Raw genomic sequence first — 15,830 nt, forward strand, 5'->3', positions numbered from 1 at the left:
TTCCGATTAGAGCAATCAATCAATTTTTAAAGCATTTTAAGCTATAAGAACAATTAAGGACTGTACACAAACTTCAGTTACAATTATCAGACACTCAGTTCATGTCGAAGCCATTTAAGTCAGCGAGAGGCAGAAGTACATTAGGAGGGTGAGAACGTGTCTGTAAATTTATAACTTGAATCAGCTGCTTAAAATGGCTGGCATCTTTATGATTGCTTTTATGATCTGTTTGTTTTATTGTACACTGAAAGGCTGTGGATATTAGTCCTATGTTTCACAAAGAATCTTACAGTTTTATGAGAAAAATGAAAGAATGATTATTAAATGTATTTAGAAGAACAGGAAGTAATTTAGGTGAAGCATGAGGCTCTACTGCCAGCAGGCCGTTAGACTTCCTCTCACCTGTTATTACATTTGGCCAGTAAAAGATTGGTTACCCTTCCCCAAGTGAATCCACTGGAAAGCAGAAAACTGTGTTAGAAAAAGCTCATTGGTGTTCATCAAACAGGCCAATAAATATCTACCTTCTTTCATATTTTCTATTTTGAGGCAAGGTCTTGGTTTGTAGCTCTGACATATATTCTTATGTATATGATCATTAATATTGGGTTGTTATCAATGCCAGATGCTTTATTTCTGATTTTGGATGTCTGGCACTGTCACTAGAGAAGCTTTAGGTAATTAAGTGACATGGTTGTTTTCTTGCCCACTCTGGGCCTGTATGTTAGATCTTGAAGCTGCGGGTCTCCAGTTCATAGGACACTAGGCTGCTGCCTCGACCCTCACTCGCGCTTTCTCGACCTCTAGTGGGATGTGTTCAGTGGCTCACCAGTCATGTCACGGGGGTTTTATTTTTGCTTTTTTGGTACAGGGTCTTATGTAGCCTAAGCTGGCCTCAAACTTGCTATGTAGCTAAGGATGACCTGGAACTTGTGGTCTTTCACCTTCAGTTGTGGAATTACAGACATGAACTCTCGTTTATGAGAGCTCAAAGTCAGGGCTTTCTGCTTGTTTCTCACTGACTGTCCTTGTGTGTGTGTGTGTGTGTGTGTGTGTGTGTGTGTATAAAAGTTTTGTTCTCTATATATCAGATATTTATATATCACATGGTGAAGCAGAGGCTAAATGGGAGAGAGAATTTAAGTTGCATATTTATGGTGATTCCTTTAAAGTTGTGGGGATACAAGGGGAAGCTCCGAAAGGCAGGTGAGTGACTGAACACACACATTCCACTCTTCCTTATTGTGCTTTCCTCCAGAGTCCTGCTGATTTTTTTATTTTTATTTTTATTTTATTTATTTATTTATTTATTTATTTATTTATTTTGTGGAGGAGGAGTGAGTAGTGATTTAAGACAGGGTCTTGTGTAGGTTAGACTAAAACTCTGTAGCTGAGGCTAGCCTTGAACTTCTCCTGATCCTCCTGCCACTATCTACATGACTGACTTACAGAAGTTAAGACCTCAGCTTGAAAACTTAAAATGGCAATGCTTTTAGTTTGTCAGGAGTAAATTTTTTTAATATTCTATATTGTGATTGTGTGCTTGAATATGAATATGTGTAGAGGTCAGAGGACAGAGTTCAGGAGTCAGATTTCTTCTACCTTTGCATTTGTTTTAAAGATCACACTCAGCTCATTCGGCTTGTGCAGCAAGAGGTTTTCCCTGCTGATCTATTTTAAAAAATAAGTATTTTCTGTATAAATCCCTGACTCAGTGTGTATATACATGAACCACTTCTGTGCTTGCTGCCCATAGTGCCCAGGCAGTGTTAGATTCCTTCCAACCAGAGTTACAGATGGTTATGAGCCATTATGGGGTCTGGAAATCAAGCCCAGGTCCTCCGTAAAAAATAAAATAAAATAAAATAAAATAAAATAAAATAAAATAAACATGCTTTTAACTGCTGAGTCCTCTCTCCAGCCCCCTGCTTAGTCATATTGGTCATCCAAGAATAAATTTTTATTAAAATTTGAGGAATCACAGAGTATGAAGTTGTTATAGTTGGACAGACCATCATATTTGTTTGTTCCACATTTATGGATTCCACATTCTCACTGTGGTTTAAACATATTTGGGGAAAACTTTTCATCATAACTGAACAGGTACAAACTTGTTTCACATCAACATTCCTAAACAATATATTGAGACATGTTTATGTAGCATTTTCCTTGTATTAGGTATCATAAGTAAGTTAGAACTGGTTTCAGTGCATATGCCTAGTATACCTTCGTGAAAGTTTGAGCAACTCCTCAATACCAAGAGATGACTGTGTGTGTGTTGTTCAAATAATAGTCTGAGTTTTATTGGTGGACAAGCCATAGAAACAGATTCCATGCAAGGAAAAGTACTTCATTGCTGACTTACATCTTTTTTTTAAAATACAGCCCATGCAGAAAGAGGACAGGACACCAATTTACATACCACCTTCACTTCAATTTGTGGATGATGTAGGATGAAGAGATTAGTGTAGCGAATACAGAAATGCAGATGTGCTGCTGTGAGCTACTTATGGATCTCAGAAATACTGGGTAGAGATTTTCAGATTATCAGTGTACTGGGTTTGCTGATAGATTTCAGAATATGAAAGAACAAATGAAATTACACTCATACAAATATGGAAATGATCTTCTAATTCTAGGTAGCCACTTTGGATACGCAGATCGCAGATGATGAGGAGCTACAGAAATACTCAAAGGTAGGCAAAATGGCTCAAAGCGCGGCTCCGCTTTATTGCTGTGGTGAACTGTCTTTACATTCTTGCTGAAGAAGCTAAGTGGCATGACCTAAAGTCTCCAGAACTTAATCATACATGTGTTCTCGAAGTGAGCGAGCCTCTCAGTAGTAACAGATACAGATGTTAGATAGGCTGGGAAGAAGGTGGAGTCTTTATGCCATTTCCAGAAGCCCAAAGCCGAAGTTTGAGTCTGGCACAGTAGCCATGAAGGTGACAGGTGAGTGTGTCATTTCCTCAGGTGTTGTATAGAGGCTTTTGGGAAAGGTTTTCTACAGTCTGGAACAGAGATAGGCTTTGAAAAACAATGTCTAGATGTTCAGGGACAGAAACATGGTTGTCCTTCTGAGTTCATTGTTCTTGACTTAATCTATCTGAAGTTATCACTATTGTGGTCAAGCACATGCAGTTAGGTAATTTGGGCAGATTCTGTCTTCTTATAGAGTAATTTGTAGTTTTTATCCTAGACATCAGAACCTCACCGATTAGAATAGAGAACCTTTTAACTGGCCTTCACAATAAATAATAGAAAAGGAAGAATTTTTTTCCCCAGAGTTTCAGAAACACTACTGCACTCCTACATGGACCCTAGCTCTGAGCCTACCTTAGACGCTCCATTCAGAGGCAGTGTTTACAGTGAGCTCTCTCAGGGCCGGAGAGTCGGCCACTGGGTCAGAGCATGTGCTGCTGTTCCAGAACACCTGAGTTCTATTCCCAGCAGCCAGCTTGGGCGCCTGTGACTTCAGCTCTGCAGGGCCTTCTCCTTCCTGTGGTCTCCATGGGTATACGCACACGCACACACATAAAAGTAAATCTGTCTCGTGGATTTCTTAAGCTAACTATCTGTTCGGATAGTTTTACTCTTTCTTCCTTTGCATATGTGGTATTTTGCCTCCACGATTGTTTGCCACATGTGCTGTTGTTTTAGGTGTGTGTGTGTGTGTGTGTGTACACATGTGTGATCAGACCTCATATCATGGTGCAGAGATCAGAGGACAACTTTCCAGATCTGGTTCTCTCCTGCCACCTTGTGGGAACTGAGAATTGAACTCTTGTCGTTAGGCCTATAAGGAAGCCCCTATCTTTATATGCTGAGCTGTCTTGCTGGTCATTGTTTTATGGGGTTGGATTCTCAAGGCTGATAGAGGAGAATATTTCTTTCCTTCCTAACTCAGCTGCACTTTAAGTCAATGCCTCATGGAGGCCATGTCTGGCTGACCAAGCTCTCCTCAGATTCACAATATAAAATTAACATTGCTCTTTACAGCTAGTTGTTAATTATTTACAGTGTCATCTTTCTGACAGTAGTTGTTGATTAATAAATCCATTTAAAGATGTTGGGAGATATTTTATTCAGATCGGGGGCAAAGCATGTAATAATCCATCTAAATTCAATAGTTACTTTACTATTTGCAGTTTTTCTAATTAGTTTTAAACCTCCTTTGTCATATAGCTGTAGATCTTTAGAGATCCTTTGGCTTTAAATCGTGGCTCAGACCAGGCACAGTACCTTTTGCGTTCCCAGGAAGGAAAGCATAAGGTCATTGTCCTAAAAGTTCCTAACAAGCAGAAAGGGGCACACCGCATGCCCGTGTGTATATTAAGGACTCTGATGCTGTAGGCAGGTGCTGTTATCATGCCCTCATTCCCTAGTTGCTTGCCACCAGCTCCCTCTCCCTTCTTCCCCACATAGCCTCTGATGAGTCTGTGAGCCACCTGATGTGTCTGAGAGCTGAACTTGGGTCTGTGGAAGACCACCAAGTGCTCCTAACCAGTGAGCCATCACTGCAGCCCCCACCATAGCTTTTTAAAAATCCACTTATAAACCAGGAGAGGAGCTGCATGCCTTTAATCTCAGTACTAAGGAAACACAGACATGCAGCCTCTTAGTTCAAGGCCATGCTGGTCTACAGAGCAAGTTTCAGGATAGCCAGGGCTACACAGAGAAGCCCTGTCTCAGAAACAACAAAACAAAAACAAACAAGAACAAAATGTCCACTTATAATGGCACATTTAAATCATAAATCAGTACCTTTTCATTTTTCTCCCTGCAATAAAGATGTTAGCCAAATTAAAACCCATTTCACAGGTGAAGTTATGGGAGGCCATATAAGTTGAATGGCAGTTGTTTTCCTAGATAATAGCACCGACAGGCTGCAGCTGGGTGCGCATCACTTATTCCTGGAATAGCTATACTAGAATTAATTCCCACTGTTTGCCACATAGCCATGGTAGCACTTGTGGGAGCAAGTGAATAGGTCTGTGATCCCATGAAGCTCAGAATCTGGGCTGAACAGGGACACAAGATCATGTGATAATGTCTGGTAGATCCAGAGAACTACTGTAAGTGAAGAAATTGGGTTAACAGAATTGGGCAAGACTACTTTGTTTTGTTTTTTTATTCTTTTACAAATTTAATTGTTGACTTTTAAAGTGGATATGAAGGATGACTTAAGTAGGAAGACAGCATAGAGCCATGGGCTTGAAAATACCATGGTGAGCTGGGGAGAGTGACAGCCCTGGGAGACTGAGGCAGGAGTGGTGCCTTGGGTTCTAGGCCAAGCTTAGAAACATAGGCGACCCGAAAAAGGAGTAAGTCAGAGCTATGCTGAGACCCATTACCTTGTACGATCAGTTAAATAAATAAATGAGGGGAAAAGACCAGCCCACCAGGAGTCAATCGACTCTAATTGCCAAATGTTCATCGCATAGCCCACCCGGGAAGCAAGTACAAGCAAGGCATTGTAGGAAACATATTCTAAGACTAATAAACAGCAATGGTTAGGGAAACTCAAAGTGCTGTTTTTAAAAGTCATCTTATTTGCCTATCTTTGAAAAAGTGATTATCTTTTTTGTTTTCTTACAAGACTAATTTTTAAACATATGGCTCTATGCTGTCTTCCTACTGAAGTTACCCCTCATATCCCCTTTAAAAATCAACAATTAAATCTTCAGAAGAATAAAAAACAAAATAAAACAAAAACCAAAGTAGTTCTTTTCTTTTCCATATTGTATTTTTTTCAATTGATGTATACAAATTTTCTTTCTGGGGTATATGTGTATGTATGTGTGTGTATATATATATATACACACACATACACACACACACACAATGTGTATTGTGTATGTTTGTGAATGTATAATATATTATATACTTTAGTTACCCCAGTGCTGTGAAACATTGGACTTCCTTCTCTAGTTTTCACTCATTTGTTTATTCTCTCTAGTGACCTCTATTCTATTTTCTGCTCAGTGTCATAAGCTGATTTAGAAGAGGCCACTTTGGAGACAGGGAGACAAGGCATGGCTGAACTTGGTCTTGAAAAGAAGAATGTGTCTGGCCGGAACTAAGCAGCAGCCTCTCTGTGGCAAAGGCCTGGCATGCAGGAGGGATAAGAGGGTTTGATCTGTCTGGGTCAAATTTAACAATGGGACAGTGCTGACTGAGGTTCGTGAGACATGCAGAGGGGTAGGCATGGGCTTTGTCCAAGATACCAGGACCCAGCGATGGAAGGATTGAAGCAGGGTATGGTGATCTGAAGTCCAGTTTCTACCCTGTCCACAGTTCTATCAAGAGGATGGGGCTTCAAGACTCTAAGCAAGTGCTACCAGCCTATGGCTTTCTATAAATGGTGGCCTCCCTATAGCCAGCCTTAGGGATGCAAAGTTGTCACTTGTGACAGCTTTTGATAATAGATAAGGTATCCCTGTGAGGTAGAAGCTTTTGCAGAGACTTGAGCATTAGCAGCTCTACTTCTAGGAAGCTGTAAATCATGACACCAGCGAGGTTTTCCCGCATCTGGGCATCTGTGCACTTTTAGCAATGGCTTTCTTGGCAAGTGTTTACTATTAAGATGAGCACAGTTCTGTAAGGAAAGATATGAGTCTCGTCTTATGACTTTGTGTTGGTTGTGCAGTGTAATATGAGAGAGCATCAGTAATAGCTCGGGTACGAGAAACAAACAGCAGGCCTGTTTGGCGGCTTGGACAGGGCAGGCCAACAGGTTTCACTTCAGTTCCTTTTACATATATTTCTCGAGCAAGTGAGCGTGGGCATGCGAGTTTCACCTCCCTCTCTGGTGAGCAGACCCATTTTAAGGTGGTGAATAATCTGGGCTCTTTAAAGCCTGCAGTAGCATCCCCATCCTGTCACCTGGGTCAGATCTCTGGTTTAAAAATGCTCTCTCCTGGTTTGCAGAATGCTTTTCTCCTTTGCATATGGGGATTTAATAGGCAAAGTTTCCAAGGTTCATATGCATCTGATTGAGCTGGCACACACTTATAAAATCCTTACTTGGGAGACAGAGGAAGAAATAAGAGTTAGGCCATTCCCAGAAAATAAAGTGAATAAAAATCAAACCCTGACGAAACAAAATAAGACAAAGGGTGTAACTCAGTTGGTCAGCTGTTTGCCTAGCATTTACAAAGCCGTGGATTCAGTTCCTACCACCAGATGAACAGGCTGTGGCCATGCATGGCTGTAATTCCAGCACATAGGAGGTAGAGGCAGGAAAATCAGTTCAAAGACAACCTCAGCTATATAGTAAGTTCAAGTCCAGCTTAAGATACATGTTATTCTCTCCCAAATAAAACAAAACAATAAAACCACTACCACAAAAAAGCCTCTAAAGGCATATATAACTAGTAAGTGGAAGAATTAGTAAAGACAACATGGGTTATTGTATGCTAATCCTGTACCATTCTCTTTTTCCTTTTTTAAATGTAGAAATTTTACTCTTGGAAAATTTCATACAGTGCGTGCGTTTTCATCATAACCACCCATGACATTTTTACCTAGATCCACCCCACCTCTCCCCACACAGATACAGTTTGCTGCTGCTGCCTTTTCTCCCTCCTCTCACTGAGTCTAGCTGTTTGCCCAGCTGCTGCACTTGGGGCCTGCTCTGACCTGTGATTGACCTATTAGGGGGTCAAACCATTAAAGAAAACTTCCCCTCTGTTTCCCAGCAGCTGTTAAATGCTGGGAAACTTACTTAGTGGTGAGATTTCATGCTTAACTTTCCTCAGCCTGCAACCTGGCTGGGATTTTGTCTGGCTTAAGTTTATGTAGGTCGTGTACATGCTATCACAATTACTATGGATTCAGATGTGTAATTGCCCTGTTGTGTCTATAAAATGCGGTTTCTGTGAAGTTATCCACCCCCCACCCCTGGTTCTCGATCTTTCTGCTGTGTCTTCTCAAAGATTCCAGGCCTTGTGGGAGAAATATGATTTGTACATCCCAATGAAGGTTGGGTACTCTACAGTTTCTTATCCTCTTTACAATGACCACTTGAGTGTCTCTATTACCACCTAGTGCAAGAAGCTTTTCTGCAGAGGCTTGAGAAATGAATGCACTTACCTGTGGGTATAGCAATAAATCAGTAGGGGCCCCCTCTCTCTGCACTGATCTGTGGCATAGCAGTAAGTCAGTAGGAGCTTCTCTTTCTCCCCCTTTCACTCTCTCTCTCCTTCCCTCCCTTCCCACCTCTCTCTCTCTCTCTCTCTTTCTTTCTTTCTTTCTTTCTTTCTTTCTTTCTTTCTTTCTTTCTTTCTTTCTTTCTCTCTTTCTTTCTTTCTTTCTTTCTTCTTCTTTTTAAAGATTGGGTCTTACCATATAACCCTAGAACTCACCTTGTAGACAAGGCTGATCTCAAATTCAGAGATCCTCCTGCCTCTGACTCCAGAAGGATTAAATGCATGTCACCACACTTAGCCTCTTTTTTTTCTTTCAGAATTCTAGATAATGTATAGATGAGACTTAAAATTCAAAATATACAGAGTACATAGTATGAAAAGCAAGTTTTTTTTCCCATCCATCACCTGGATGCAGAGACTCTTACCAGTTCTTCATTATGTGATTTTTGTGGCATGGAAAACAGACATAGGTATCTGGAGCTGTGTAGAGTCACTTGGGCAAGTTTCATGTTAGAAACTGAGGATTCTGTCTCTGTTCCTCGTTCCCTCTGTTCCTCGTTCCCTCTGTTCCTCCCTCTGTCTTTCCTTCCTTCCTTCCTTCTTTTCTTTCTTCTTTCCTCCCTTCTTCCTTCCCTCCCTCCCTCCCCCATCTCAGTCATTGGATCTCTTTCTGTCTCTCTGTGTGTATGTGTGTATATTTACTCCCAGTGCAGCTCAGTTGGTCTAAAACTATATGTGTTCCAGAGAAAAAGTCGAAAGGAATTGCCAAATATATTAACATAGTATATTAACATGATATATAATTACATATAATATATAATCATATATAACAATGTTATATTTCAATATATTAACATAGTATAGTAACATAATATATTAGCATATTTTTCAATACTCAAAACCAAAATTATGAAGAGATGAGCAAACCTTGAGTAAGCACTGCTTTGTTTGATTGGTTGATTGTTTGCCTGACTTCTGAGGGAATAAAACATCTTCCTTCTTCAAGACATGTCATCTTCATCTTGGAATATTTGATTTTTGTCCATACTAAATTTAGTAGCTTCATACTTTTGAACAAGAATGGGTATTTAATGCTTTCGATTACTGCGTGTGCATCTGATGAGAGCCAACCCTGGGGTTCCTTCTGTTCTGTTTTATTTTGAGTTCTTTTTGTTGAGATATTCCCCTCCACCCTATTAACACCTCCTTGGAGCAGTCCTTTCCAGAAGTTTCTCTGCCCTGGAGCGATAGCATATATATTTCCACTTGAGCATTTGCTTGTCTTGTTTTCAGCTCCTAAAAGTAGAGCTCTTTGCTGAGTGCATGCGCTGTGGTTTGCTTCATGATAGGTTCTTTATGTTGGATTGAAGGCTCCAGTTTTCTCAGTCTCCTCTTCGTCATTTTTACTTTGACAGTACATCCCGGGTCACACCTTCCTCAGATACAGCCATTTCTGTATTTATGGCCTGTACCTGTCAGAGCAGGATCAAGAAAACCCACTGCTCAGTAGCTTTGTCAGCTTCTGTAGAACCCAGGAAATGCATATTGAGGGAGCATCAAAACCATAATAAGGAATGTGTGTGATACCATCGATCATCTGCTGCACCCACCCACGCCTGCCATTTTAGTTTTCTGCTCTGCCTCAGAACTCAGTATACCAAAGGGGTGGACAACTAGAAGACAGATGAAATGGTTGATTTGTTTGGCTGCTAACTGCAGATGGGACAGGTAATTAAACAGTGCTGCTCCCGCAGAGACGCCTGCAGCAATGGAACATGACATCCCACAAACCCAGCTGCACTCCAATTTAGATTCAGAACTAATATTAGGTAGGCTTCCCCCCAGATTGACAGATTTCATAAACATCATTTTTGGTTCATTGTGACTGAAGATGAAGCATGGAATTTGTTTGCAGATTAAGTTTTCTAGAGAGCACATAGCATTTATAGATATGTGAAAAAATAGCCTTCAGGGGCTCAAGCCTGTCTGTGGAGAGCCATAGATGCTAAGGGTGAGTCCTGGTGCCTAGCTTCTTCTTAGCTGTAGTATCCCACAATGAAGGGGGATGGGCATCCTGCAGTTGAATAGATCATAGTTGGAGGGAACTAGAAGGGAGATTAGAGATACTTCCCTTGCCTTATCTTTTTCTGCTTAACTTTTGATAGGGTATGTGGTAAAGGTTTCTCAGTATGGACAGCAATGTTTTTTAATGTATCTTGGGTAGTTATTCTCATGTAGAAATAATCACTGCACCATCTACTCACCTGCTCACATCCAAGCTCTAACAGTTTTCCTTCTACAAGAGCCCCAGCAGACTATTCATAGGACTGATCATGTGGTCTCTTCACAGGCCTCTTTCTCTGCACCTATCTGTTCAGTTTTACAAAATGACCTCTGCCAGTTGTCTTCCTATGTTAAGACCCAGAGCATCTCCTTGCATTGCTTGTTAGAATTAGCACACACTTACTTGTCACTAGCAGCCACGCTTGGCTGCATTTCTCTACATGCTTTACTGTGTAGGCTCCTTTGATGCATGCTGCCGCTGATTGTTTACTCAGACATTGCTTTCTTTTTGCTACAGTGGACGTTAATTCTGAAGGCCAAGGCTGTTCCTCCATCCGCCTTGTATTTCTTGTTGTTCAGTGTCTTATCTACAATCTAAGTATAACCTGGAACTGTGGTAGATCAGTGATGTAATGGTGAAGGTCTAGCTCTCAGGAAGAGAATGAAACCACTCTAATTTGCAGCATTTACCAGTATTTGTCCTGGCCAGCTCTAGGCTACCAGAGTGGCATTGCTGATCAACTGAGTTAGAGATCAGCTCACAAATGTCACTTTATTATCACAGGCTCCTCTGCAAGGCCAGGACCTGGCCCAGCTGAGTGTGGCAACTAAACAAACCAAGCATCTCATCTGCCACTTTCCCTCAGCTGTACACCTGATGGATATTCTGAGGTGTTAGAATATTTATGTCTTACAGTCAGGGGAGTAAAAAGATAAAATATAGTAAGTAATTAGGAAGGCTGGAGCTAGAGTTCCGTGGTAGAGCTCTTGCCTACTATTTCCAAAGCTCTGGGTTTGACCCCAAGCACAGGTAAAAGAGAAAGAAGAATATTACAAAATCAGTGTGTTGAGCTGGGATTGAGGTGTGTTCAAGGTGGTTCTGACCCCGCTTGGATGTTTATTAACTCAGAATGTGGGGAAGTTTCATTATTTTGGTGCTGGAGTGTAAGTGGAGGTCAATTAGCTAGTAAAGGGGAGCAGGGTGTTCTGAGGCCGGAGCACGGCAGAATGCAGGGACACAGTGTGTATGCTGGGGAGAAAGCTCAGACTTTTGTTTGTCCTAGAATAGGAAGAAAGATGATTTCATTACTTACCACTTCTTTCCTGTGTTGGAAATTTTAGGATTTTAGTTTTGGGGTCTAAGAAATGGGGTTTCAGTGTCTAAATGACAGGATGGGGATTTATTAACAACTCTCCTGTCCCTGTTGTGTTTGACATCATTGCTCTGTGTTCTCTGCAGCTGCTGCCTATCCACACTCTCAGACTTGGTATGGAAGTTGACTCCTTCGATGGGCATCACTATATCTCCTCAGTTGTTCCTGGTGGTCCCGTGGATACCCTGAACCTCCTGCAGCCAGAGGATGAACTTCTGGAGGTAAAACCATGCAGGGGAAGAAAAACACATGCAAAAATGTTAAGTTCTAGGAAATTGTGTTCACTGATTGACAGTTCCACTAATGCTAGCCATTTATACCAAGAAATACCAACAGCTTACTGTGTAATATCACATTTTTGTTTTTGTTTTTTATTTACTTTTTCTAGCTGTTGAGGCCTTTGAGCATCCTTTTGAATGCTTGTCTAAATGATTGACAAAAAAGTTTGCTATATGTATGTGAGTTTTGCCTGCATGTGTATATGTGCACTATATATACTTAGTGTCTTTGATGGTCAGAGAGGGATTAGGTGCTGGGATGAACTTGGATGTTCTCTATAAGAGCCACAGATGCTCTTAAGTGCCTTCCTGACTTCCCAGCCCCATGGCCCCTGGTTTTTGTTGGCAGCATAGTCTATTTATTTCCAGGCTCTATGGATTGTTTCTGTAAGGGTAAGAGTGGAACAACATCAGGCTTGTATGTGGTTGGAAGAGTCCCCTCTCTGTAGGGCTGCCTGCAGTCACTTTCTCAGACTACAAGTCTCTTGTCAGACCAGAGCAGTTTTAGGGCAGAAGTCTTTGTTCCTGGGCAGTTTTTATACAGTCCCATAGATATAGGTATAAAGCAGGTATAAATGTTGCTGACAGTAAATCATTGATTTATATTATAGCAGTTCTTCAGTATGCATGTATTTTTGCCACCTATGGAAGATAAAAGCTGGTTTCCATACTGAGGTGGATGTGCTCGGTCACTTTCATGTGAAGAACTGAATCCTGGCTGATTTTGATATGGCAGGAGCAGAGCATCTTCAGTGTCTTCCAGATCTGATCAATGTTTGGATTTTATAATTGTCAATACTAAATATGTTGTTTTGCCTAAATACATAGTACAAAGTAGCAGATGTTTAGGACTATTTCAGCAATTGTTCAAAATTCTGTCCTTATCCCAAGCCAAAATTCATTTAACAATTTTTAATGATGCTCAAGTCAACAACTCAAATAGCAATTAAAAAAAAATCAAACATTTGAATGTAATATAATGTCAATATATACTAATTTGACATTTATAGGCTGAGGAATGATGGCAGGAGATAATTTAACCATTGTATTTCAGGTCTGCATGTTCCAGTCTGCAATTTAGGGGGTGCTGGGGATCGAACGTGGGACCTCTAGTATGGTAGGCTAGTGTTCTACCCATTTAGCTATATGGGCAGCTAAAGCTTCACATTTCTATAAGTAGAAACACTGTCGTTAATAACAGCATAGTTCCCATTCCAAGCCACTGTTTGAGGCAATGTTTGTTGGTGTCCTGTGGTCTGGTGATGTGCAAAGTCCAGTGCATATGTTCCTAGCCAAGGCCACAGTAAGCAGAGGTTCTGCATCATGGACAAGCAGCCAGAAGAAAGTTTGGGTTTATAATATGCTCAATTTTAAATTACTTTGTGCTTATTGTACTTTCTGAACTCTTACTATTGGTATTTTTATGGCTCTACATGCAGTTGTAGATACAGGGTTGTGAGCCACAGTTTAATAACCTGGCTTCTAAGCAGCTCTGCCTTGGAGTGACCTTCTGAGAGATTTAAAAGATGCTGACTTTCCCAGCTTCCTGCTTAGCTAGCAACAGAATACCTTTGCTCATGTTTCCTGACTCTTTTGTTGTTGTTTGGTAATTCCATCCATCTTTTATTATGGCTTACAGTTGGAGGAGGTCTAATCCATCATGGCGGGAGAGCTATGGTGCCAAGAGCGAGAGACAGCTGGTCACTTTGCACCTGCAGTTAAGGAATCATAGATTGAATGGGAAATGGGGCCAGGCATAAACCCTCAAGGTCCATAACCAGTGAACCACTTTCTCTAGTGAGGCCCTACCTCTTAAAGTTTCTAGAACCTTTCCAAACGGCCCTGCCATTGAAGCCGAGTTTTCAAACACAGAAGCTTATGGGGAGTATTTCACATTCAAACTATACGGTAATTAATTAATCTACTTGGTAGCTGTGGTTCCTGATTTTAGCAATTTCTAAAATTTGTGTTTGATCAAAGTGAAATGATAAGGATGGCACGCAGGTTGGATGCACCTGTGGATAATTAGTAGTTGTCACCAGCCTAAAGCAGCGTGCTGAGAGAAATGCTAAGCTGAATTTTTGACTGATATGAACAGATATAAAGTTCTGTCTTAAGTATGGGAAGACAAGGATTTTAGAATCCTATAAGATGTAGTAAATTGCTTTCTTACTTATTTGTTTATCTATCTATTTATTTATATTGGCGATTGAATACAGGGCCTTATTTGTGCTAGGCATGCACACTCACAGTGAACTTATTTGTTGTTAATGCCAGCCCTTATTTTATTAATTTATTGTTTTGTTTTATTATTTATTAAAAACATTGGCCATTGGTGGTTCCTTTTAAAAGAAGTATCTTTTCAGTTCTTTTGTATTGCTTAGCAGTTTCCTTGGCATTAGATTTCTACAGTTCTTTGTAAATTTGGCTATTATTCCTTGTCTGTAGTGTAGCTAGTAAAGGTGTTCTTCCATTCCTTAGGCCCTCTGCACTGCTCCTCATTTCCCTTGCTTCTCACAAACCTTTTATTTTGATGCTGTCTTTTGGTTGACACTTGGGTTTAGTGACCATACTATTGGCGTTCTATTCAAAAAGTTCTTCTCTAACCCATTATCCTGAAGGCTAACTCCTAATTTTTTTTATATGTTTCTGAGTTTCATATTTGAAATTAAGATCTTTGATCATTTTAAGTTGATTTTTGTACAAGGTGAAAAACCAGGGTCAAATTTCATTCTTTTGTAGTTTTGCCAACACCATTTGTAGAGTAGGCTGTACCTGTCAACGGGAGAGCCGGATGTTTAGATAAGAGTGTGTGTTCTGTATCAGTTAAGTTAGGTTAAACCTACCCTTCTCCTCAAATACGCATCATTCTTTATGGGGGAAAGGTAATTATTTTTACATCATTGACAAGAGTGACCTTGAGCTGTATATGGAAGATTTATGCCATGAATTTTACTGGATGACTAATGTTCTCTTTTTGGGTGTAAGATCATGTCTTTCCTGATTGGCAAGGCATGACTATAGTTTTGAGAGAGTAATATGTGGAGTGGAGACCATTGATGTGATATGTAATTATTTGCAATTGAGAAACAAGATATATTTGAAAGATACAGAGGAAATAAAAATCAGTTTAATTGATAGTTCATTTTATAGTTGTAGATGGTAAGGTATATGTGACTAAGCTTACCAATGAATACTTTTTACATGTGAAATCCAGGGGCCCAGAGTGTAGAGTAGTTTCTATGTGCTGGATGTTAGAGCAGTGTTAGATGGGTTAGAGTAGATTGAATATAGCATCCTCATCCACCACCACGCTTGTCAACATACTTCTCTATTCTTTATTCTAAGGTTAGAATACTTTGGGCCTCTACCTGAAAAACAGCATTGTAACAGGAGTGTAAACATTTGGGGGTGAGGAATTATAATGACTTTTTTACATTAACACAAAGTTAACACAATTTCATAAACATTTTTTACTTTCTTCTCAGTCATTCTTTTATTTTTTATTTTTACCTTTTTATTATTTGTGAATTTCATATCACATACTCAGTCCCCCTTATCTCCCCATCCCATCATATTGCCTTGACAACCTCCCTCTCCCAAAAGAAAATTAAAAATTAAAAACAACAACAACAGCAACAACAATGGAATAACAACAACAAAAGCATTACCTATCAACCAATCAACTAACCAACTAATCAACCAACCAACTGACCAATCAAGCAAACAAGCAAGCAAGCAAGCAACCAACCAACCAACCAACTAACCAACCAACCAACCAACCAACCAACCAACCAACCAACCAACCAATCAACCAACCAAATAAAAAAAGAAAAGATCTCCTTGTGGAAGCTATAGTGTGTCCCACAGTATATCCTTTTGTCCACACATCTTTACTTACAATTGTTCATTGCAATGAGCCATTGGTCTGATTTGAGGCCTCTAACTTCTGCTACTCTATTAAT

At 40.2% G+C, this 15,830-nt stretch overlaps 1 protein-coding gene across 3 annotated transcripts in view; it reads left to right on the top strand.

Moving 5' to 3' along the window:
• Positions 1–15,830, top strand: part of Patj (PATJ crumbs cell polarity complex component) — a 300,765-nt gene that overhangs the window by 40,683 nt on the left and 244,252 nt on the right. For all 3 annotated transcript variants that reach the window (XM_052176811.1, XM_052176808.1, XM_052176809.1), the window contains exons 14-15: positions 2,640–2,696; positions 11,674–11,808. In XM_052176811.1, coding sequence (XP_052032771.1) covers positions 2,640–2,696; positions 11,674–11,808 — 192 coding nt within the window. The remainder of the gene's footprint in view (positions 1–2,639; positions 2,697–11,673; positions 11,809–15,830) is intronic.

This window comes from Apodemus sylvaticus, chromosome 3 (assembly GCF_947179515.1).
Source record: "Apodemus sylvaticus chromosome 3, mApoSyl1.1, whole genome shotgun sequence".
Lineage (NCBI taxonomy): Eukaryota > Metazoa > Chordata > Mammalia > Rodentia > Muridae > Apodemus > Apodemus sylvaticus.